At 38.0% G+C, this 25,242-nt stretch overlaps 2 protein-coding genes across 6 annotated transcripts in view; both read right to left on the bottom strand.

Annotated features, from left to right (window-relative positions):
* Window positions 1-19,489, bottom strand: part of LOC112148420 (protein FAM214B) — a 31,056-nt gene extending 11,567 nt beyond the window's left edge. For 2 of the 5 annotated variants that reach the window (XM_024275526.2, XM_024275525.2), the window contains exons 1-2: window positions 19,135-19,489; window positions 1,329-1,516 (exon numbers count right to left, since the gene is read on the bottom strand). The gene's annotated coding sequence lies outside the window, so the exon portion shown is untranslated. Of the gene's footprint in view, window positions 1-1,328; window positions 1,517-7,130; window positions 7,659-12,053; window positions 12,075-19,134 lie in introns of those variants that run through there. The other 3 variants (XM_036213482.1, XM_024275527.2, XM_024275528.2) reach the window with 3 other exon arrangements.
* Window positions 19,490-23,041: 3,552 nt separating this feature from the next.
* Window positions 23,042-25,242, bottom strand: part of LOC112148647 (long-chain-fatty-acid--CoA ligase ACSBG2) — a 14,462-nt gene continuing 12,261 nt past the window's right edge. The window contains exon 15 of the mRNA XM_024275886.2: window positions 23,042-24,589. Within this exon, the coding sequence (XP_024131654.1) occupies window positions 24,504-24,589 (86 nt within the window). The 3' untranslated portion in view covers window positions 23,042-24,503. The remainder of the gene's footprint in view (window positions 24,590-25,242) is intronic.

Genomic DNA, 25,242 nt, shown 5'->3' with positions numbered 1-25,242 from the left:
TAAATATGCATGTTAAGGTTTATATATATATCTATATATGTTAAGCTTTAAAAGAAATACTAGCACCTAAAAGTGTTATACAATGAAAGATAAAGCTTACTTGTAGCGGTTTTGTATTTTTCACCTGTTTCTGAAATGACATCACTATAACCTCTGTAACCTGATGTCAATCATGTCCCTGTAACAGATAAATTCTCCACAGAAAATTAGACTAAACAACAAAATCAATCATTTGAAATTGAAACTGTAAATTGAAGACTGAAAGTGAAAAGTGAGAGAAACAAAAAAAAAGAAAGAAAAATAGAAAACAGCAGCTGTTAATTTTTTTTTCATTTGGGAAAAAAATTTAGCTTTTATATCTTTTTTTATTGAGGTTTAACATTTTTTTATTTCAAGTTAACAATGTGTACTTTTGAGTCTAAACTGTCAAAATTTCAATATTTTTATTTACAATTTGTTTTTTCATTTCACTTTAAGCTGATCCTAATTCAAACAACGGAGAAAAAAAAATACATAGTGTTAGAAAATTATAAGGAAAAGTCACAAACTTGCTAGAATAAAGTTTTCATTTTACTAGAATAAACCCATAAAATTATGAGAAAAAAGTTGTAATTTTACAAGGAAAAAGTTTTTTTTTTTAAATAAAAAAAAAAAAACGCACTAGTTAGTTGTGTAAGCCTCCATCTGCAATACATGAAAGCACCCATTTATGGCAAAGCCATACGGCTTGAGTTTATTATAAAAATCCATGTGACATAATGCATTTAAATGTAAGCAACTAAACTACAAACGATGTAAAAAGTGTGTCCGCTGGAAATCCACTCCTGTTGGTCAAGAATCTTGTTCTAAAGAGGCCCACTGTCCTGCAGATTCATTTCTATGTCCTTGTACTTCTAATAAAACAATGTTGACTCACTAAAAGATTTAGTATTTCCTTATTTTTGAAACCAAAGCTGAAGTAACCACTTAAAATGCACTCTACGCTGCTCATACTAAAACACAATATTGTTCTTTTGTTGTTGTTTATTTTCTTAATAAACAGTCATAAAAGTGTGACTTGAATCTCATAAATTCTCAACTTTATTTTTGTGAAATATTGACTATTTTAGTCATGATTTTATGAGTTTATTCTTTTAAAACCACTTTTTTTCCTCAAATTATTACCACTTTCTCACAAAATCAGGACTTTTTTCTCATAATTTTATGACTTCATTCTTGTAAATGTATTTATTGATTATCTTAATGGTGGCCCTAATGCTCCGTTGTAGATTTGTACCCATCACTCTTCAATTTATGTCAAACTCTAAATTCGTCACCCTAAAACTGACCAGCAGGGGCACAGCGTCAGTACTGCAGACGGCTCTGGGGAGGGAATATCTCTGAGTCCTGATGACTGATGGTTCTGTTGGCACCCCCTCTAAGACCGGCGGATGGCCAGGCTCTCCGTCCGGGAACACCTGGGCGACAGGTGGGGCATGGCTGTGGCATCATGGCTGGGTCATTCCAACCGGAGCCCCTGCAGAAGCACAAATGCAACAAATTAAGATTCACTGATGTTTCGATTCTGAAAGCATGAGAAAGGAGAACCACCATCGCAATCATAAATGCTCCTTTAGAATTAAAGTTAAATGCAAAATCTCCAGATTCCTCCCATCGTCACGCACTGATGATCCCCCCACGGAGCCAACTTGACACCCCATAATGCCAAAGTCTAAAGAAGTAGGCCGCTCTTACTACCTACTTGAATTTTGGAATGTTTTTAAGGGGGGGGTAACATTGAGCTGTCACCGTGGCAACCAGCAGGCCAAGGATAACGACGCCTTTGTACTTGTCCGCAAAGAAGGAGGGGGTGAAAGGAAGCAGAGCTGCAAAAAGTGTTTGGGAGGCTTGATGGGGCGCTGGGAAAAAAGAGGTCCACAAAAATGTTCATAATAGCAATTATGTACATAAAAACAAATTTAAATATCAATATTTAGGATAAAAAACATTTGATTTTTGATTACAGGCAAATAATTTGCCAAAAAACTTCCATTTTTTTTAAACAAACTCATTTTACACTGACTAGTGACTTTATTTCTATCTCTTAAAACATTTTGATCGCATTTTTATGATGCAGTAAAACCTGCCCTGGAGTGACGAGATCCCCCAGCAGATCAACACAAAAGAATGAGCATCAAAATGGTTTGGCTGAAGAACAAACAAGAATCTGAGGTGTTGTGTTTTCTAAAACTCCTCACTTTTATACTCAATCACCAAAGATCAAATGTCTTCCTGTTTCGTGGTGTTATCACTGCTGCAGACTAAGAATCAGTACCGAAGCCAGGGTCACCTGTAATTAGTCAGGAAGCATATGGTCTCCAGTCACATAACACCCCCTTTGGGAAAACCCAAACGATGCAGATTTAACACAAACACAGGTGCTTCTGCCAGCTTTAAAACAAAAGAAATGTTCGCAGAAAACACAAGAAATGCAAAAAAGCGTTTTCCAAAGCTCTACAGGGTTGTGCTGCTCCGTTAAATCTCAGAGAGCAAAGAAGAGTTAAAGGGAAAGAAAACAAAACAAAACAGGCAAGGCTTGTTACTGTCACAAAAAAGAGGAAACACGGCCGACAAATGCAAATTCCATCAACGCTGAGAAGGGAGGAAGAAAAGTCAGCAGGAGTATTTATAGTTGAAGCCTGTGCCACTTCGAACACCCCAATGTTCTGTTTGAGGTCCCATCTGCCCCGTGACCTTATTTTGAACCAACGGAGGCTGCTCAGCCTTATGAAAAGCTCGATCCAGTTACCAGCAGAGGAAACGCTCTGGCTTCGCCCCAAGAAATGCTTGGTGTGGCTGCATGTTTGCCAAATCAGAGCTGAGAACTCCACAAATCCATCACTATTTAACTGTCCGATTCTCAGTTCATCTGAACTTTTACTGTGAAATCTGGGTCAAATTTACACAACCTGCACATCTCTAGATTGTGAAAGTCTCAAAGTGTAAACATCTGCATAACTTGCTCCAAATTTGTCAAGATTGTCTCTTTTGTTGGCAGTTCTAACATCAAAAGCAACAAAACAAAACAAGATACGACTATTTTTGACATGAAAAGAAAAAGCAAATGGAGAAGAAAGGAAATATGCAGAACTTCCCCTCTGATAAAGGTGAAACCTTAAGGTCCCTCAAGTTTATGAAGCCCTGAGGCTACGGCAGCCTATGTAGGCCAAACTCCAAAGTCAAAAGAGTGAACTGGAAGCACATCCCAGCGACAAGAACAAAACTTTTCCGACTGAAAACATTAAAGAAATGTAATAAATGTTAAAAAAAATCTCAACAGGAAACAAGACTCCTGTCTTTAAAGACATTTAAGACTAAATTAGAACTAAAATCTCAGACACAAAGTGCAGCTTTAAGACTCCAAAGAACCACAGAGGTCCATCATCTACACATGGAGAAATTTGTGAAAACCTTCACAGGAGTAGAGAGCAAGAGTCCAAAAATACAAAGAGGACCATCCAGGAGGTCATGAAGAAGATGGACTCAGTTCAGGTCAAAGTTCATGATCCAACAGTGAGAAAGAGACTTCAGGACCAACGTGGATCCACGGAGTTCAATGCTGAGCAACAAGAACACTGAGGAGCGTCTGGATGATCCACTAAAGTTCTGGACTGATGTTCTGATGAGACACAAGAGGATCTTCTGGGAGGAAAGAGGTCTGGAACCTGTGGCTCCAGAGCCACTTATTGCTCTTTTATCTCTCCATAGTGGATCTTTGGCTACCGAAAAGAAAAAAAATATTTTTTCTTCTTATTTAGCTTAGTTAAGTCTATGAATTTATCACTGAGGTGCACCTTGAGAAAAAATGATGTCAACATTTTTAAATTCTGAGTGACTTGAAAAAGTCTTGTTTGCTCTTTGCTTCCTTCAGTGTACACTAGTTTCAAACATTAAGCAAAAATTTGGTATAAAGTCTGATCTTGTATGAGTTTAAAGCACATTTTATCTTATGCTATCCAGAGCTGCACTGTTATGATCCCGTTTTCCACAAGGTGTCTTTTATTCTGAAAAGAAATCATACTAGCTTCTGTCAAATATAAAAAAATAATTTTACATTCTGTGAACATCCTTGTTTCTTTTTATATTTCTGTTTGTATTCATGCCAGAAAAGATACATAATTCATTTTTGTTATTAAAAAATACATTGAAATGAAAGCACAGCAATATCAAAATAACAGTTTGCAGCTCCTTCTAGGTTTTGATCAGTAGAAAACAAGCCCAAAAGGCTCTTTTACTGTTAAAGGTTGCAGATGGATGTTGACAGAAAACGAACAATCAGTTTGATCTTTCATTTAAAGATCTCTGCTAACCTGCTCAGCTTCGGGTCCTCATGATGCTGAAGCTGTTCTGAAGAAACTGTTTCTTGAATCTGAATCCAACATTTATGTTTCTGATTTTAAATTGGGGTTCAGGTTAAAAAAGGAATTCCAGCTTATCAGGATGTACGAGGTTAAAAACAGAAACAAAGTCATTTAATGTAAGCATTCAGATTATATGTTCATGTCTGTGCTGTTGTTTATCATAAGCCCGATTCTTAAAACAATCAAAGTAGTTTTGGTTGAGTGAAACCAATAGTCACTCAAGATCCCGTGAAATGGATCATTTGCATGTGTGAATGAGGAAACCAAAAAATAGCTAAAAGGAACAAGAAAAACAAACAAAAAGGTCATAATCTGTAAGTAAAATCCCACATGAGGATCTGACAAGCAAAAACAAAAAGATGTTATTTGACAACCTATATACCAAAAAGAAAGAAAAACTGAGACAATTCTAATTAAAGTGAATACTGATCTCAAATAGACATTAAGTTTTTAACTCATTGAAAACGCCTTAATATTCTTAATGCTCAAACAGCAGCCTTTAAAGTAGACGTTCAGCTGGAGGTTTTTTTGTTGAAACATGTTTTCCACCAGAATGGATGAGAGTCTGCACATAGGCACTATTGTAGACACCCAAGGCCGAGCGTGGTCACGGGGTCAAAGGCCGGCAGTCTTGGGTCAGATGATCGAGCACCTCCTGAGGCCCGAGGGCTTTCAGTTCGTCTTCACGAGGATGGAGGTGTCGGGGAAAGAAGGCGCAGAAAATGAAGGGAACTCCAATCCCTTCAGTTCCTTTTTTTAAAAGCCTCTGAGATGAAGAAGCTTGTTAGTAACCTGAGCAGCAGCAATAAAAGAAGCAGAAACACTCAAATCCCCATGGCTCCAAAAAAATAAAAGATGTGCTGGAAAGCAGCTCAGCAAAATCTTTAGAGGTGATAGATTTAAAAAAAATAGCTGAAAGTTTTTTGTGTAAAGTCGAGTGCACAAAAACATGTGCAACACAGAAAAGAACACTCCTTTCTGTTTTAGCAATAAAAATGACGATTGCAAAACACTTTTTTTTCCTCAGTCCACCTTAAAGAAACTGTATCTGGGAGGAGCACAGCTGCTGTGTTTACAGATGTCTGGATTTAACCTGGAATGCTCACAAATTCAGAGATGTTTTTTATAACACGTTTTATAGGCTTTAGTTTTCACACGAGGATGCTGCAATTTTCCCTCTGGAAAGCTCATTTCATGACATGAAACACTTTAACGAATCCTTTAGAGTCGGAAATTAGCTCTGAAGTGACTAATCATTTCTAAATGTGGAAATATTGTTTTAATACTAAAGAAATTCTCCACCTGTTTGGAGAAGGAAAACGTGCCTTTGCAGCAGAGGACTTTTCTGAGTCTGGAACGACTTGTTTCCACGCTGCGGTTAAAGCTGTCATCTTCAATGAGGCTTTTATGAAAGCTCTGGTTTCTGGAAGCTCAGCTGCTCTCATGGATGTCCCACTCCAATCATCTTTTGATTTATTGTAAAAGAGTTACCTTTTTTTCCCCCCCAAGGACATAGTTTCTGCAGTGTGACGTCAGATATTCGACCTCAGAGTTGTGGGCGGGACTGCTGGCAAGCTCATTTCCCATCATCCCTTTGTTTACACTCTCTCCTGCTAGTTTACAGCCTCTTTCAATCCCAAGATAACATTACCAGAGCAACAAAAATGGCGAGCAATATTGGAGCTATCCAGACGTACCTTTTTGATCCAGATTCCAGCTCAGAAGAGGAAAATAAAGACGTTCATGGATCTATTTGTTTACAAGTGGATGCATTGGATTGAAGCAGAACTGTTGTCTGTAGCACCAATGTCACTAAATGATCAGAAATTGAGTTTTAAGCCCGATCCAATGTCTTCTGTTGTCCCTTCCCCTCAACCTGTAGCGGCATTTGTGGTCCAAGGGTTGTCCAAAGTAGTTAAAGGGCAACACAAGGCACAGAAGTTTACATGACCTTTTTCAAGTTATAAAATCACTGTTTTATGCATATTCGAATGCTGGAAACTCCACGCTAACCGATCTGACTGGCAACTATTGGAGATGTCATCAAGTGGAAGTGACGTCCGAATTAAGAGATTATTTTTCCATAACTCTCCGATTGGAGGTTTAAATGAGGGAGAAGGGAAGAATTCGGACTGGGCCTTAATCTTAATTTTCTTTATACATATCTTCCATCATTATAGAAACGCAAAAAAAAAAAACAGATTTTCATCAGAGTGGGTCTATAAATCAGACATGATGACATCATTTTGCCTGGATGTCCCATTGAGTTTTAGTAGATTTCCACCCAAAACACCTTAGGGTTAATGAACAAAGAAAACTTTTTCAGACTCTAAAAAGTTGCTGCACTCTTCTGCAACCTGCAGCTGAGTCGTTTCCACTATTGATGCTCCACAGCAGGACAGAGAAGATGTGGGACAGGAAGTTGCGGTGACAGGAGGGAAGAAAAGCCTCTGCAGCACCAAACACGGCTCTCAGGGAGGGGAGTCACGGCAGTCTAAACTAAGCTGGGACATAGTTGCTGAGAATGCTGTTTGACACAGGGCACCCCCCTCTCTCCCTCTGTCTCCCTCCCTCTCTGTGTTTGCCTGTCTGACTGACTGACTGTCTCCCTTTCATGTGGCCATTTTAGGAGACATTGAGTCATCTGAGCTCAGCTGACAGCCTGACAGCGATCAGCAGGAGCGTCGTTCAAGCACTTGACTTGGGCGCAGGAGAACTTGTCGCACTCACCCTGTCGGAAAGATGCAGCTTGTCAAAGTCTCTCACCATCGGTTTCTGGTGGATGGGTGACGCCGCCGTCCTCCGTTGTTTTTGTTTCTGTCGTTTCCTTCCTCCTCAACAGGTCGTGGTGAGAAAGGAAGAGTCAAAGTTGTTGTGCGTCTCCGTTTGTTCTGTCAGGATGTCCAACGCTTGCTCTGGCGCTCTCTCTTGGTATGTTTTCTTCCTGTCTACCTCCCTCCACCCACATCCATGCACATGCACAAATCAAAAACCCATCAACAACTCCCAGCCCCCCATTTGTCTCGCCCTGAACCCTCCCCTCGTCTTTCTCTTCAAGCCTCCTTTCCTCTTCCCTCACATGAAGTGTCCTCCCTCTCACGTTGTCAAGTCTTCTTCATGATCTCCTCTCCTTCACCTCCTCGCCATCTGTTCTTCCTCTCAACTTCTGCCTGAGTTGCGCCTCTTCCTTGATATGTTTTCTGTTTCTTTCCTCTCAGCTGATACTGAGGCATGCTTTGCTCGCTCAGCAGTGAAAGCATACAGAAGTGGGGGGTTCTGCCACCGACTGATTGGCCAGAGAAGGAAGTGGAGGGGGGGATCAAATGTAGAGCTTGAGGTCTGGATTGGTTGGGGAGGATGAAGCGAAAGCTGAAAGCCCGCCTCTTCTCCTGCTCGGCTTGTTCTGCAAAAGTGCAGAGCATGAGAGGACTTTCTTCAGAAGTTTGACTCTTGAATTTGTTGTCTCTCCTGAACATGTGATGACACCAGCACACAGAGCAGCAAAAAATAGGTCAAAAACTCTCTCCCCAATGGCAGATTTTCTTTAAATAAGCAGAAAAATCTTGCAATGGGGTAAAATATAAAAGAAACTTTTATTTGAAGAAAAAAATTCAAGTCGCTGAGTCATGTTTTCCTAAACTAAGATTATGAGACCCTGAATAAAACTGTGTTTATAACGTGTTCTTGGAGCATTTTCCTCATAACGGAGGATATGTATAGGGAAATTAAGTTAAAAATTGCACTTTGAAGTATTTCTTTATTTAAATTGTTGCGAATCAGGAACTGACAACATTTTTAAAAATTGCAATTTACTACAGCAAGCTCCCTGGATCCATGTACGTCTTTGTTTTACTCATCCAAGCTGGATTCTGGCTCAAAACTGTACCACCGGTTAGCCCCGATCTGGCTCACCATTTTTGTTGTACCGGTAAATTTATGCTGGGGTTGTAAGCCCGCAAGAGAGCATGTAAACAGAAGAATGATGGGAAATGGAGGCGGGCTAACAAACCCCTTACTCAGAGAGGAATTTGTAATAAACTACTGCCGCTCTGTAGAAACTATGTCTTTGAAAACGACACAAGCTTTTAAATCTAAAAACAACATAAACATAATTAAAACAGCACTGGAAACAGTAATATAATATTTTTTTTTTCAATTCAATTTAATTTTAAATTCAATTTTATTTATAGAGCCCAATATCAAAAATATAAAAATACATCAAAATTGTGATCAAGGATGGACAGCATCTATCAATACAAAAAAACCCAACAGAATAGATTTTTTTGGAGTTAAGGAAGAACTAAATAAAACAACTGAAAAAAAATGACTTCTTTTTCTAACTTTATGGAAAATAGAAACTAGTGCAGATGATTTTAAGTACCAAGTGCGCCATAACTTCATTGTTTGGGGTGTCACAAATGATATAAGCGACCTTATTCTTTTGTTGTTATATTTTAGAGAAATTTGTGCTAAATAACAATTCTTCAAATAAATATTTGTTTGTTAAAGATCTGAATGAACCCCTGCAGTTCAACACTGAGAAGTGCAGCTTCTGAAAGAGAAAACTATTTCTTTGCAGGCTCTTTCATCAGCCACAGCCTTCATCTGTGTGTAGCATGATATGAACATGTTGTCTATAACTAAAGCAGGAACACAGCAGCTGGAGCCCAGATGAAGTGCATGTTTATCAGTCCAGCACAAGCTGTGTGTGCGAAGCGTTTTGGCGTCTGTGAGCTAATAAGGGACGGCACGTTGACGATGCCATAGCTATTTCAGAGCGCTGTGGCTTATGTACACTGAGCAGGAACGCAGACTGTGGGAGGAAACAGCGCAAATTTAAATAAAATATATTTGTCTGGGTTTATCGCACTGAATGGAACACACCTGCCTCGTGTTGCGTTATCTGCATTTGGAAGGTGAGGGTTTCCTCCCTATCAGAGGAGAGCTGGTTGAGACATGCAGAACAAACCCAAAGTCTTCTCATATTTCCGTCACTGTCTGTAATCGTCTCGCCGGGACTCCTGATCAACATCTGCTTCCTGCTCAGTGTCTGCGCTGAAGACAAAAGACGGGCATGACAGTTCACTTTGAGCTCTTTTAGTTATATCAGTTATTTTGTCATCAGGGCTATCAGTTTAACACTGAAGTCACACATTTCCCCCTAAAAGACTTATCTGCTTTGGAAACGTATGTTCAGAGGATTTAGAGTTATCTGCAGCCACCTGCAGCCTATAAACTGTTGGCAAACAATGAATGATTTCCATCCAAACTTTTCCGTGGGTGCAGGGAGCTCTGTGTGAGCAGGCAGAGAAAAACAAGACACGTCTTCAGCTGCGTACCTCCAAATATAGAGATGTGGGGCTAAGGGACAGAGGGGAGGGAGGGAGGTGAAGGAGGAACCAAGACGTGAAGCCAGATAAAGTGATGGGTGGGGATTGAAACCAGACCAGGTTCCTGTTGACTAACGAGCTTCGCCGCTTCTTCTGACGGCAAACATTGTTGATTTTCTGAGGAAGCGGCATCATGCAAATCCTACCGATCGAGTATGCAAACATTGTTAAAGCACCCTGCTCCTTTAAGAACCCATTGGCTTCCAAAAAAGGGGGTGTTTTTCTTTTTTTTTGGTGAAGTCCCTCCTCCTTTTAAGGGCACTTGGAGTGCAACTGAGGAGAAGCTTGAGCTGGAAACAAACTGAAGTTATCGTGCTTCCAACTCATGCTGCTGTTTATTTAGAAGTTTGGGTTTGTCAATAAAGTTTTCAAATATTGTCCAGTTTATGCCCCAGATTCCTCAAACTCTGGCCTTGAGTACAACTATTCTAGCCATACTGTTTCATAGGAAGGTTAACAAAGTTGTTGTTTTACTTTTGGGGGTGTGTGTGTCATGTACATGCAAGAATGCAGGATGACTGCATGCTGATGGAACACAAACACGAGAGGAGCAGTGGTGACAGCTTCTTAAGCGTTTCTGTTGTATTTGTTTATAGAAACCGTCACCTTAAAGTTCCCATCTGTAAAAAAAAGAAAAATCTCATTGAGGTATGCCGTCCTTCAGAGTTCACCTCAGTCTCCTCAATAAAGACGTCACAACTGCTTGTGGAGTAAACACGCCTTTAATGTTTCTGCTCTCTGTGGCAGCACTGAAACCAAACGGAGCCACCAGAATAAAAGCAGAAACTTGCATGAGATTAACTCAGTCCGACCATCTTTTGAGCTATTTAAAAGCGTCTCAGTCGTCTTTTAATTATGATTATGCTGTTTTTAGCCAAAATATATATAAAAAAAACTGCATCATTTTTCTAGGACATAGTCACTACAGAGTGACAGGAGTTTTGGTTGAGTGAAACCAAGAATCAGTCAAGATCCTGTTCTACCTGGTCTGGGTCATTTTCATGTGTAAATAAGGTGATGAGTACTTGCTAAAGGAACAACAAATCATGCAAAAATCTCAGTATCTATATATAAAAAAAAACAAGATGAGGATCTGGTAAGCAAGAAAAAAAATCTAAAAAATGTTCCTTGATAACCTCTATAGTAAAAAGAAAGGAGACTAAGACGAATACATTCAAATAAAGTCAGAAAAAAGGGAATAATGTAAATTCAATTTTGAAAACAAATGAATATTAAGTTTGTAATTCTTTAGATCTCCTTAAAGTTCCACTCGAATCATCTTTGGAGTTATTGTAAAAGCGTTCCAAGTGGTATTTTAATTTTGATTATACGTTTTTAGTCATTTTCTAGTACATAGTTCCTACAAAGTGGCATTAGGACTTCACCTTAAATAGGTGGATAGAACCATTGGCGCAGAGCAACACCGCCCCATTTCCCATCACCCATAGCTAAGCTGTTGACACTCTCTCCTGCTAGCTTACAGCCCCTCACACGCCCACCCTAACAGTAGCGGTGCAACAAAAATGGCGAGCAATATCGGAGTTATCCAGCCGTACAGTTTGATCCAGATTCCAGCTCAGACGAGGAAAACAAAGACGTTCATGGATCTATTTGTTTGCAAGTGAATGCATCAGAACGGAGCAGAACAGGAAACTTTTGGCCCGCCGGTTGTAGTTTCTACGTACAACTACGTGTTTCTTCAAACTGAAATTTTTTGTTTCCTCTCGATTCACATTAATTTAAATACAGAAATACTCTTTTAGCTTAATTTCTTAATAAATTTCTTCTATCATCAGAAAAATGCCACAGGAACATGTTAAAACACCAAAACATCATTTTCATTGGAGTGGCTTTTTAAAGGCTTTTTTAAGATTACCACAAACCACAACAACACCAATTAACTTTTTAAAACAATGTAAAGAATCATTTATTATTCAAGTACTCAACTGACTTTATTAGGATGTAAAAGTTAAATTAAAAAAACAATATCAATTTTGTTGGTTTAATTGTGTAGCACTAAGCTTCCTTTGATTTGACTTTTTTTTTTTTATTTCAGTTCCAAAACCCGTTTGGTGAGATTATGAAAGAGTTTGAACAGAACTAGTGATCTGAAAAAGCATAAAGGAGGAACTTGCACCATTAAAATTATTTTAGAATGAATAACCAATGACAAGGCAGTTTTTGGCAAAGCAGGATGGAAATAATGAGCTAAACTTAACAGAAGCGAAGTAGGAAACGACTCAAAAGGAGAACGATGACACACAGTCAGATGTGGAGGATGCCGTCGGTCCCGATAGCCAGTCGGGCCAGCCCCGTGGACTCCTCACAGAAATATGTTCAGTATTCACAGAGGACTGAAAATAATGCTCTCCGTCACTCCACCGCTCCTCTTTTCCCCTCTTAGCCCTCATTCCTTCACAGTGAATTTGGCCGCCTGTCTTTTCCCCTCCCTGTCATGCTCTTTACCTCCCTCCCTGTTTGTGCAGACGCTTTGCTCTGCTCCTTTTGCCTTTGGGCACTTTTCTCCATGTCATTCTTCTCGGGGTTTAAATCTCCTCAGTGTTTTGTTTTGTGCTCACAGCATGACAGAGTTCTGCAGTTTAAAAGGAAAACAAACACAGGAAAGATTTTTTTTTTTCCATCGCGTTTCAGGAAAACTCAACTTGAGCTGTCAGTTTTTAACCAGCCGCTTCTTCCCACTGCTGATAACTAACCAGAGGGGATTATTAACCAGCGTGGACCGTCAAGGACATTATGATGAAAGCTTTCACAACCACCTTTGTAAATGTGTAATAAAAACTAAGAAGTATGTAGAGAATTAGAATTAAAAGTACAACAATCCAGCTAAAAGTATTTAAAAGCACAAATGTAGACTTTCAGGCTTTAGTACAGAGTGTAACTTCCACCTCAGCATGGGGGGTTGAAGATAAAGGTCAGAGAGAGGTCTGGTTAGGGCTAATCCTAAAGTCAATTAACCAGCACAGCACATGTACACACAAGCTTCAGCAGCTATAAGGACATTACAACCAGGGATGTAAAGAATACAAATACGTATAGGAAAATCCATCCAAAAGTAGCGTCGGCTGAAAACCACAGAAACCAACAATATGATGTTGGTAAAAAGGTTCATAAGGAAGTAAATAACTGTAAGTTTCTCTTTCTGTTGTGTCTCTAATGCCTTTGTCATATACATGTGATGAAAACGGAAAGATGTTCAATCACAAGTTTGCCTTTACCAAGTCGAGTCATTTATAATTGGCTGAACTACAGCGAGAGATGTGGATCGTTTGCACTAAACACACGACACTTTTGTTTCACAGCGCTGCAAACAATACCTAAATAAATTAATATGACACACTTTCTTTTTTCTTTTTAAACCACAAAGAACAAAATCTAAAAAAATCCCAAAATGCTAAGTTTTTATGTATGTAGGCATATTTAATTATAGTTTTAGAGTGTATTCACAATGGAAACTAGGGTTGCGCCAAAATATCGATATTACGATATATTGTGATATTTAGTCCTGCGATTGATTCTCAATGGGTTCTCACCAAGTATTGATTGTTTTTTCTCATTTGAAGAGGATGTAAAACGTCATATTTTTCATCCTTTGGTGAGATGTTCCTTTGGAGGTAGATGGGGCGTGTGTTTCAAGACTGGCTGCCACAAGTACTAATGTGCCTGGCAGCCATTTTAATTATTTAATTTGGATTCAGTTTACAACAGTTTTGGACTGATGTTCATGTTTACTATTGTCACCACTGAATTTTAACAATAATTCCAGTTCAATGGATGTCAATACTTGTCAAAGACATAGTTTTACTGATTTCATCAATGTTACACAAGTGTCTTTTTTTGTTGCACAAAATAAAACACAATGCTGTTTATTATAATTGTGTTTAAGACAAAAAATAAATAAACAGGGATATATTTCCAAAAAATATGTGTTCGTCTTTATAATGCGAGTTATTAGAGATGATTTTTACCAATTATCGCAGTATTGCAATATCATCGATATCGTGAGCCATGTATCGGGTATCGCAGTACATGGCTAGTGATTCCCAGCCCTACTGGAAACATTTCGTTCTGGACCGGGTCGGCTTAATTTGTTCCAGATCGAGTCCTAAACCTTGTGTTTGGTCTGTATTCAGAGTGGGGTTTACCGAAGATTTCTGTTCCAGACAATCTTCGTTTCCTAGAGGGCGGTCGCTCAAAAGAGCAATTCTCTATTGGCTTCCATGTGTAAAACTTGTATTTTATACAAAAATAAGCATATTTACAGTCCGGTTTCAGACATCTTTTTAATTTTTCTTTAATTTATTTTCTATTCATAGCATCTGTGTTTGTGAATGAGAAGCTCAAACCTCAGTTAAAACACACAACAAATGCAGATTTATATACATAAACATAACTGGTATATCCCTAAACAAAGATTTAAAAAGAGGGGCAGAAAAACATCTACAAATGACATAAACATCGGTCAGATCCTCTGAAGTGAATCTTTCTTTATCCTTTTCATTTTGAAGCGGATCGTTTATTCAGATCATCCCACTCAGCCACATTGTAAAACACAAAGGAGGAGAAAACCTCCAATTAAAAAAATGCTTTAACACAGAGAGCGGAGATCTGCCTTACATTTCCTTATGAATATTCTCAAACTGAATAATGTAGCAAAAACTAAAATGTTTGATAATTGAATGAGAAAAAAATGAAAATGTTGCTTTAGTGGTAGAAGATAGACAACAGCTGATTTTGGAGATGGATTTCCTCAGAAATTGTACATTTGTTGTGTTCTTCTCACAGTAAGGGAGGAAATGTCCATAACTAACTTGAAATGATCACTTCTGTTTGTTTCGTATAACAGTATGAGAGATTGACAGTATAAAATCAAATCAAAATCCATTTATAAACCACTTTTCACTCACCAGTAATGCAAAGTAAGTAAAAAAAAAGACACCGAATGTCTTCAGAGTTCCAAAGGTAAAACTGGTTTCTATTTTTATTTGAATTTAAAGTAGAAACCAGGCATGATGTTGATGTAATGATACAATATTTGATTTTGCTGAAAGTAATCTCATGCTTTAGAAACAAAAATGATCTTAAAAAAAAGAAAAAAAAAAGATTGATTCATTTGAATTCAACATTTTACAATCTGATTGTTACTGACAAGTGAAAGGAGCTAATTGGTTAATTTTCCTGTCAAAAGTTCTGACATGAGTTTGTGGATAGATCCGTTTGTACAACACATATGCTTCAAAAATAATAATTATTTAAAACGGTTTAGAAGTGCGAACTAAAATTCTAACAATAAATCTGATTTCCTGGATCCTTTTTACACAGCAAAAAAATTGTGTTGTAAAAAAGCACCACATTTTCCTGCACTTGCAATATTTTCCCTTTTTTCTTCAAATACACACAGTTATTTCCACACGTGGACATAATTTTCCAACCATAAAAGATAAATATGCTTCATGATTATGAACTGATGGTTTTACTCATGCTTTGCTGCAAATATGAGCTCATTTCATAACACAACTTAAAGGTTATATGTGTTTTTTTTTTCCATCCTAACACTTTATAATACCTCTGAGAGACCAATCAAAGACAGAAGTCTGTTGACACCAGCATTCACAAGATGGAGGGGTGAGTATAAAGAGCGCAGACAGAAATAAGACAAATGTCAGCATAAAAGAGAGGAATGGACACACGGAGGGGCTGAGAATCGACAGCTTGATAAGCCATAAGCTGGCACACATCACGCACACAGATATAGCGTCTGCACCGTCTGATAACTGCTTTTTAAAGCCTGCTAGATGGAAGTCGTTCAAAAACACACTTTGAAGAAGAAAGGTGACGCAGAGGATGAGGAGGGTTTCTTTCTCTCAAGATCCCATCTTATATTACAACAGATGCAAAACCGTAAAAGTAATACTTTGTTTACGAAAACCCAAAAGTCAGAATGAATGTGGAGCCACTATAATTATCACAACCACCAATTACCATCTGAGCAGCTGTGTGTCACAAGTTACAAAAGCTTTAATGCTGCACTTAAGAACAGAACATTCAAACCTACAGCTCCCTCATTAAGAAATTCATTTCCCATTATGTTTATGGCTAAAAGGGGTTGTGTTTAAGTCCTTTAAAACAATAAAAATTAATGTAAACTCATTTTATTGTTGTATCATTGAAAGAAAACTTGTAAATTAAATTTGACAAATTGACATAAAATCATATAGTTATCGGTTGGTGTATTCTTTTTGACATGTTTTCAATCCCTTTGAGTAAAATAAATACGTTTAGAGTTTGGGAAAAGCTTCTTTGCTCCTGAATGGCAGCAACTGTCAAATTTAACTGCATTCTTTTGCCAAAGGGAAGGAAAGTGTGGTTTGGGCAAATGTGAGAAGTCAGTGTAAAACTGTCATACTCTCTGAATTTGATTTTTCCACTGGGAAGCTGTGCTTCTGGGAACAAAACGGGCCATAAAAGCATATAGGACAGATGTTGAAGTCCTGCCTTTAAAAACCGAGAAGGTGACAATGAAGCTCAGGATATACAGACCTCAACATGTCCCAAAATAAACTATTTTTTCTGTAAAGGGAAGTATTTTATGAGGAGACAAAAGCCTTTCCAAGTGTACACCTCATAGTGACCTAAGTGCATATTGAAAAAAAGTCTTTAGTTTGAAGCATGAAATGCAACAAGCGCAGCCACAGATTAACTGGATGCAACCCGGCTTAGTGGTTTAGGGTGAAATATCAAACCATGTTGATTAATTCAGAAGCTGAGACGCTCACAGTCGTCCTCTTTTAATCTGGACTTCTCAGAGTTTAAGTTAAAGTACAACATAAAGCTGAGCATGAGAAGCTGCTTTCCTAACGTTCACTTGATACAAAAATTATATTATATCCAAAATGTTTGGTTAATCCTGGAAAATAAACTGAAATTTCTGTAACTGTAAATCTGTTTTTTCAATCCTCAGGCTCAGTATCAACCAATTAGCTTCCATTTTTGCAAGATCAATAAGATTCGGCATCTTAAAAGTCTGATCAAACCAGCAGATGAACCTTTGAAACAGTTTAACTTTGCATCCGTTTACTTTAGGAGTATTTCTATGCTTCTAGTCAGTTAGTCAGACAAACAGGGAAGCTGCAGGTTTTTAAAGGGACCAGCTACTTCCTCTTGTCAACTGACTGACCTTTAATGGTAAACCAGAAGTTAAGCTAAGTTAATCGTTAGGACCACATGAAGCTGCAGGCGAAGTTTACTTAGAAACTCAGACTGCAAAAAAGGATCTTTTTAAGTCAATTTAATGTCCTGTAAAATCTATTTTTTGTACTCAAAGTGGTTTAAAAATAAAAAGATTAATCTTTTATGCAGACAAGGATGGCTGCAAGCCAAACTTCATCTTCAGCAGAAAGACCCCTCAGCAGCTCATTATGTCCGTTTTTGTCTTTGGGTTGAATGATCTCCAGCATCACAGAAACATAAACGGTCAAGTTTCTGCCACGGAGGTTTCACAAAAGAAGAAAGAGGAGAAATAATGGGTTGTCACTTTGTGCAGCACAAAAGAGGTTGTTAGAGAGGGGACCGTTCAGTTTCCCACACTCCTGCAGGTTAGCAGGGTTTAGAAGGAGGTTTTAAATTGGATTCTAAAGAGAAACCGCTAAAGAAAGTAGAATTTTTTTAGATTTTTTTGCAGTTATGATGTTATATGCATAACCAAGCTTCTCAAACCTATAAAAAATTGCATATTTTATTCCAAAGATGTAATTTGGCTTTGCAGTGTGAGTCTGCACAGACATGCAGTCACACGTAAACACATTACCGATCAATAAAGCCCTATAGCAGTGTTGAGTAGTGGATCTAACCCACATAATAACTTGTAATCTCTGACATCAAATCCAGCAGACACACACTGGAGGGCTGACAACAAACCCTCAGCAGCTCAAAGCATTTAATAGCTAGACTCGTTTTTCACCCACACACACATCCACCACGCTTGTCAGAGACAAATGCACCAAAAAAAAAAATGAAAAGGTAGACACTTGATTTGCAAAAAATGTGAAATAGAGAACAGACAGAGGACAAAAGGGTCCATTAATTCACACTGTCAGAGATTATCAGATGACCTCTGCATGAATGAAACTGTTGCTGCACTGCAGGTAGGGCAACGTATGAATTAAAGGGCATCTTCAAAAAAGCTGTGAAACCATTTGAATATATCCATATGAATGAAAACACATTTTATACGATGCTACAAATCTGACAAAACAAAAACCTGTTTTGTGGACCTGTATTTTATGCTACAAAGCAGAAACATTAAATACAGACCAGCATGGAACCAAACGAACATGACATTTGAGCTGGTTTCTTTCTGTGCTACAAGTGTCCACCAATCACCAATGCAGTAAATATCTTCAATTCTGATATAAATAGAGGGCATTCGTTTAACATCTTTGACTGCTTCCCCCTTTGGGAAGTTGGTGCGTTTGTGCACGGGACAAGCCCAGGCCGAGGCTTGCAGAACAACATGTACATCGCCTTCAGGGTTGGTTACAGCAAAGATCCACATGACGTCACACTCAGCTGAGGACAAAGCCCACTGCTTTCTCCCAGACAGAGAGGTGGGGGTAGCTCCAGCAGCTCAGCGGATGCATATGCATGTGCAGAAATATCCCCTGTTATAGATATGCCAGGCAGCTGCAGGATACCCTCGTGCACGTGTGCTGCCAGGCTGATGCAGCAGCATGTGCATGACGAGAATTATCATGCAAATGAAGCATTACATTGATTTTACACATTTTTTTTTGCACCAACATCAGTTGGCCTCTTTACTGCATGATGCAATTCAACTCCCAAGTGCAATCCAGGGGAACAATACACCCACTGCACTGAGGGCTGTCCTGCAAGCTTTACTGTTCTCATCATCAATGCACCACTGAGTCCAAATCGAGGATATGCTCCACAGATGGATGATCATTCCTATTATATCTTACGTGTGCAGTGCACTAACCACTCCTATGGGTTACCACTTTTATTATTTTACTAGACTGGGCTTGCACACATAAAGAAAAGTGCCAAATAAAAGGCAGACAAAGCCTGGGAACGCCCCCTAAATCCTGCAGGGGAGCTGTCATTTCATCAGCTGGATCAAGCTTCATTCCAGACATTTTTGTCTAAACCCACAAAAGGGACAAAAAAAAATGCAGCATGATTACAGGTAAAGCGTAAAAACGGCTCTTTAAAGGGACGTAGTGTTCGTATTTTTATTAGATTTCTTACACACATCCAGTCAGAAAATGAAACACAACCAAGACAAATTGAGGGGATTTGGAGTGACTCACCTCTCAGAAAGGGAGTCTTCCAGGTGATCAGCACTGACGTGTGTCCGGAGCCTTTTTGTGTTATCTCTCTGTCGTGTTGACTGCTACGTTGTCGGTTTCTAAGTAGCTAACGTCCCCGAAGCGTAAAACCGACCTCAAGGCCAGAAATCTTTGACCACATTAGCCGTGAGAGTCCTCAAACAAACGCTAGCTTGAGCTCGGCCGCCCTGCCACACAACCCCTCCGTCCTCTCCTCTTCTTTCCAGCCTTATTTTGTCCTTTTTGGTGCTCGCAGCTGTTTTCGTTGTTTCAGTCTTCTCTGGAAATTCCTCGTCTGTCTCTTTAAGAGAGCATTTCCGGGATTTGTCGAAGCGGGGGGCGGGACTTAATGAACAGCTGGGTGCCTGTCATTTAAACGATTGGCTGCTCGGAATTGCTTCAGCCAATCAGCGCTCGGGTATCCAGACGGCTTTAATATATTTAGATTTATGCAAGAATCCTCGATTTTCATTGGTTGGCGGATTAGTTTAGAGCCCGCCCAGTACACGTGCTTTTTAGCCCCCTCCCAGTTTTAGTGTCAGGGAAGGCTTTTGTGCTGAACCACTTCACATTTATGATAAAGCATTTTAGTACATTAAAATGCGGCTGTAAAGTTTGGTTAGTAATAAAATGTAATAGCTTGTTCTAAGTTAACAATAATCTCCTGCTGTTCCTTCCATATTCACAGAGGCAGCATGTTGACACACAGCTAAGAATAGATACATGTTGTATCTCTATACTGCAGCTGCACGGACTCCACGCCCAACAGCACACAGCTTACTGTCACTATTATGCTCAGCCATCAGGCTGAGGCCTGCATGACAAGGGGTTTAAAAATGGCCTCAAGCTCAAGTGACATCTTCAATAAAGGTCCACATGATTGTTCTTAGCACAATTTTACTGTCTCAATTTATTTACAATGCAAAGTAAAAACAATTTAGCAAAATTACCTACATACATTTAGATTTCAAAAACCATTATCGTTGCTATCTGGAAGTTTTTTGTGGCTTTTTATTTTAAAAACTAGTAAATTATACTATTACTATGTAAGTATTAATATTTTCATGTCTGTGTACTTACACATTTCAGTAAGTAATTTAAATCGACCAGAACCCATACTGTGATGACTAAAAACTAGGGACTGACTGAAGATGAATATTTTGCGCCCCCTGCTGTTCACCTGAGGAAACACACTTTCTTCAGTTCAGAAACTCCTGTTCAATAAATGGTTTCAATCACACAGTCATTGCTACTTGTGTCATATATAAACTATTGACAGACTTAACAGATAATAAAACTTTTTTTTTTCTAAGAACAGTTAAAATAAAAAAACCTAAAAAGTTAAAATGTATATATTAAAATTGTATTTCATTTTTTTATATATATTTTTCTGAATTAAATTTACTGTATATACGTATATTAAATTTTGCTATAAATTCTGTTTATGTTTTTATTGTATTTTATTTTTTATATAATTGCAGTTTTTATTTATTGTACTTTATTTTCCTCTTTAGGCTTAATTTCACTTTGTTCTTTTTGTATGTTCAGAAACATTTTACATTCTGTGTTTTAGTTGTTTTTTGTTGGTAGAATTTTAACAAAGCTTGATTAATTTCAGTGGTCGTGCAGAAATAAGTCAACGGAAAGTGGTGGAAGATTTTTATTTTGTATTAAAGCTGCTGTTCTAAAAAAAAGATAAAACCTTGAAAAAAAATTAATCTGAGAAAATATTCTCTTAATCACTTAACCTAATTAGGTATATTTTTTGATGGAATAACGTTTTATTTTGAAAACCCCACAACAACAATAACATATCAAAGTAGTTTATATTGTTTTTGATCAATTTTTGGTATATTTAAAAAAGATTACAACTATTTGTTTTCATTATTATACATTTTTGAGACTTATTTTTTTATACATTTTTTTAAACCTTTAGGTTTGAAATTGTGTAATTTAATCAGATTTAGTTTTGCCTTCTCATGTTGGTAACACTAAAATAAAGTGATTCTTTCACAAATAGAACTCACTCGGTAATAAGAATAAAAAATTAAAGTTTAAAGTACAGTTTTTAAAAGAAAACCATACATCCTGACCCCAAGTTTTGGCTAATGATGAAAATACTAAAAGTAAAGACACAATGTGCTTTTATTTTGTATCCATGGGAAGTTTTACATCCCCAAAAATGTCTTGAATCGTTGGCCTGCGTTCAAAACCAGATTTTTGATGGCGCTCGGCTCCTTCTTTGGCTTCAGCAGTTTTGTGAAACACGACACAAAGGTGTTGTCCGTGACCGCGTTGGTCAGGTTGATGATGATCTGCTGGAGGTTGTCCACTCCCCATTTTGCAATGAGAGCAGAGTAGACAGTGGAGTTGAGATCATTGTACATGTCAGTGTTGGAGAGATCCACGTCTTTAACTTCCTTGTAGACTTTCTTGAAAATCCTTCTGCTGATGCTCTTAATGTCCACTCCAGGAAAGACGGCGTCTGATTCGATGAAAAACTGTTTGACCACTGCGTGAACGCACGCTCTCAGAAAGAAGGTAGGATCTTTACTGAGGATTTCATCTTCTGCTTTGGACCTACTTGCTGTGGCGGCACCAGGATGCACCTCTTCCTCTGACTTTCCCTCAGGTGTTTCCAAAGCTTGGTCTTGAACTGGTGGGTCATTTGTAGCCTCAGGTTTAGGAGACTCCAAACCAGTGTGTGGGTTCTGGGCTGAGGGGGGAACATCGTCAGTATGTGGTTCTTTTGTCTTTGGATGGTCCTGAAACACATCTACTACCAAGGGCAGGACTCTAAAACTAAAACCATACATCTGTGGTTCCTCTACAGCAGGAAGACCCTGGTTTCTTTCATCTGTGATTTTGACACCGACCAGATACTTGCACTCCAGTTCCCATTGTCTGAATGTCTTGGCTTGTGGCTCATCAAGCTTGGTTTGCATCCTTAAATGTTCACTGCCAGGCTCCACGTCTGGCTTAGCTTTTTGTTTATGCTGCCTTACGCGAATGTTAGCTTTAGATGAAGGCAGTTCCTCTTGAAATCTGTTTAGCTGATGTTTCTTTTCCATTGTGAAACCAATTTGATCTTCTAAAGTTCACCTGAAGAAATGGTTTCCTGCTTGAAAGCTCTGCAGACGTTGGATTCCTGTTTCTTTGTGTTTTGAGAGTCAAACAAAAGCAAAAATCAAGACAGTTGATCTGTGTCACCAGGCTCCAAATATGTGAGTTTAAGTTACAGTGTTGAAGGTAATCTTTGAAATAAATAAATAAAAACATTCCATTTATACATTTAATGGTAAACCTTCTAAATATTGCAGTTCCTCAAATGACCACTAGAGGCTTTTTTCAAAATAGAGCTATTCTCAATTTGCTCCAGTGTAAAAAAAGAAAATACAGGTGTTGAACACCAATGTTTAAAAGCCACTCCAATCCTATTTTGGTCTATTTATGATGTGATTATGGCGTTTTTAGCCAAAATCAAAAAATTCTGTGTCATTGTTTCTGCAGAGCGCCAGTGGATAATTCGAAATTTGCAGCTGAGTTGTGGGCAGGACCACCTTCCCATCACCCATCTGTCTAGGTTTGCTCATGCTTACATCCCCTGAAACCTCAAATTAACATTATTGTTGCAACAAAAGTGATATCGAGGCTACAGTTTTGAGCCAGATTCCAACTCAGATGAGGATAACAAAGATGCATCAGAATGGAGCGGAGCAGGGAGCTTATGGCCCTCCTAACATACATCTATTACAATTACATCTATGTAATGCTCTTTTTCAAATGGTGTTTTGCATGATTTGAATTGAAAAAGACACTCAGGGATGCCAGAAAATCTTAGTTTTCTTTGTGTATGTCCTCCATCATCACAAAATACCACAAAAACATGTTAAAAACACAGTTTTTATTGGAGTGGGTGTGTTTTGGGGGTGTGTCGCTGTTATTTGTACAACATCTCAATCAGTTTTCCCACTCAGCTGCTAATTTTGGCAAATTTTTTGGATCAACTAGCTTCGGTCCATGCTGCTTCATTTATGCCCCTTAGAAATATAAACATTCATCATCTAGATCCACACATCTCTAATGTTATAAACTTGTAAAATATAATGAAAAAAACTAAGGAATGCACAAACCTGAGCACTGATAAAACTGAAACAGCTTGTTTGAAGGAAAACATGGAAACACGTTTTAAATCAGGTTGTACAGAGTTAGACTTTTCTCTGATAGCAGCCTCCAGTGAGGGTGTAGTGATGCTTACAACTCCAGCGTTAGATATGATCCATTTAATTATAATAAAAGCAGTGCAACAAGAGGAGAGCAGCTAATTCAGGTGTATTGGTGGGTGTGAATACACAGTATTTCTTCACAAAGATTTATATTCTGCACATTTTTAATTTAAAAAAGGCACATGTTGTCAAATTCTTACATTAAATCATTGCAGTGCTTTAATTGTACGACTATCAGTCATAACAAACATCACAGTCAAAAATAACCAACGTAAATTTAATTTAATTAATTTCATTAAAAACACAACCATTTTTTCTCATTTCGAAAGAACACAATTAAAATCATTTTTTTAAATAGTTGAAATAACCAAATATATATAAGATTAAAACCATCTTTAATATCGATTTAGTCAGATTTAGACGTACAAAAAATCTTTACATTTATTTAAAGTGGCAGCAATTATCAGTTGACAAAATATTTTTGCTTATTTATGATTTGTGAGTTTCATTGACAGTGTACCCCTTAATATGCATTGTTTGTGCTGATACAGACAAAAACGTGATGACTTAAACAGAGTAAAGTACATGTCAACATTCAGCCTTTCTTTTTTACTTCATGAAGACAAATCTACCACTAAATAAATATCTCAAAAAAAAAGTTTCCGACATACAGAATAAACCTTCATTGCACTTGTTGCGACAGCTGACGTTCTTTTCTTTTCTCTAGGTTGTCATGGGAACCAGGAGATGGTAGATTTAAAGATTGGACTGCATTCAAATGCACTTCACCAGAAAAAATAAACAGGAATGTGTGTGAAGTTTAGAAATGTTTTTCTTCAAAGTAAACATTCGAACTTGTTTCAGTTGCACCGACCCGTTCTTTCCTCTTTAATTAGGAGCCATGAAACTCCCACCTCCATGTTTCGCATGGGAAAATAAATTTAAAAAATTGGCTCTGCTTTGCGATCTTTTCGCACGTGTGCAGCCAGTGTCAAACTGTAAGACGTGGATTTACATTCAAAGCAAAGAGAGACGTCCTCACAGCTTTTGGCAACACAAACCTCTCCTTTGTTTCTGGCCACATTTCCCATGAGCGCCTGGGCTCTCCATGCAGTGCAGTGCAGTCTACTGTTTCTCTCCTGAGTATATCTCATTTATTTTTTCCTGGTACATTTTCACAACAATGGGTCTCCTCAGTTTCAAGGTGGGTCCTGAAAAAAAAAAAAAAAAAGGAAATCTTAGATCTTTGATTTCAATCACAGGATAAAGATTTAGTTTCTACAAAAAAACAAATTTGATGTAGGGATTTAATCTCGGAAGAATTACTTTTCTCTTGGTGGTTTTAAATCCCAATAAAGATCGCACTATATGTCACACTATTTTCATTCTTTGATGTTCCTTGTGCACATGACAGTTACATGACGTAAGGCACATGTGTCAAAGTCAGGGCCCGGGGGCCAGATCTGACGTGCCAGATCATTTTAATTTATTGTTATTAATGGACCAATGTTATCTTGCCTTTATTTCTAAATTGTATCATTTTGAAAAAATATATTTTTACAGAGAATAAAATACAGAAAGTTATTTAAGGTTTAAGTTGATTTATTGTGGAATAATATTCCTACCTGTTTTTATTCATGGCTATGTTATAAAGTTACGGTTTTAAAGTTTTAATAATTTAGTTTTAATGTTAAATAAATGTTTATCCTGTTCAGCCCGCGACCTATAACGTGTGTTTTGTATTTTATCCCCCTGTGTGATTAAGTTTGACACACCTGATGTAAGGAGACAAATTGTCTTTTGTACATTCCAATGATAAGGGCAGAATAAAATAGCGATAGAACTAGTTACATAATTTAACTCT

Source organism: Oryzias melastigma, linkage group LG9 (genome assembly GCF_002922805.2).
Source record: "Oryzias melastigma strain HK-1 linkage group LG9, ASM292280v2, whole genome shotgun sequence".
Lineage (NCBI taxonomy): Eukaryota > Metazoa > Chordata > Actinopteri > Beloniformes > Adrianichthyidae > Oryzias > Oryzias melastigma.
The sequence above is the reverse complement of the archived record's forward strand: the minus strand, read 5'-3'. Positions and strand labels throughout refer to the sequence as shown.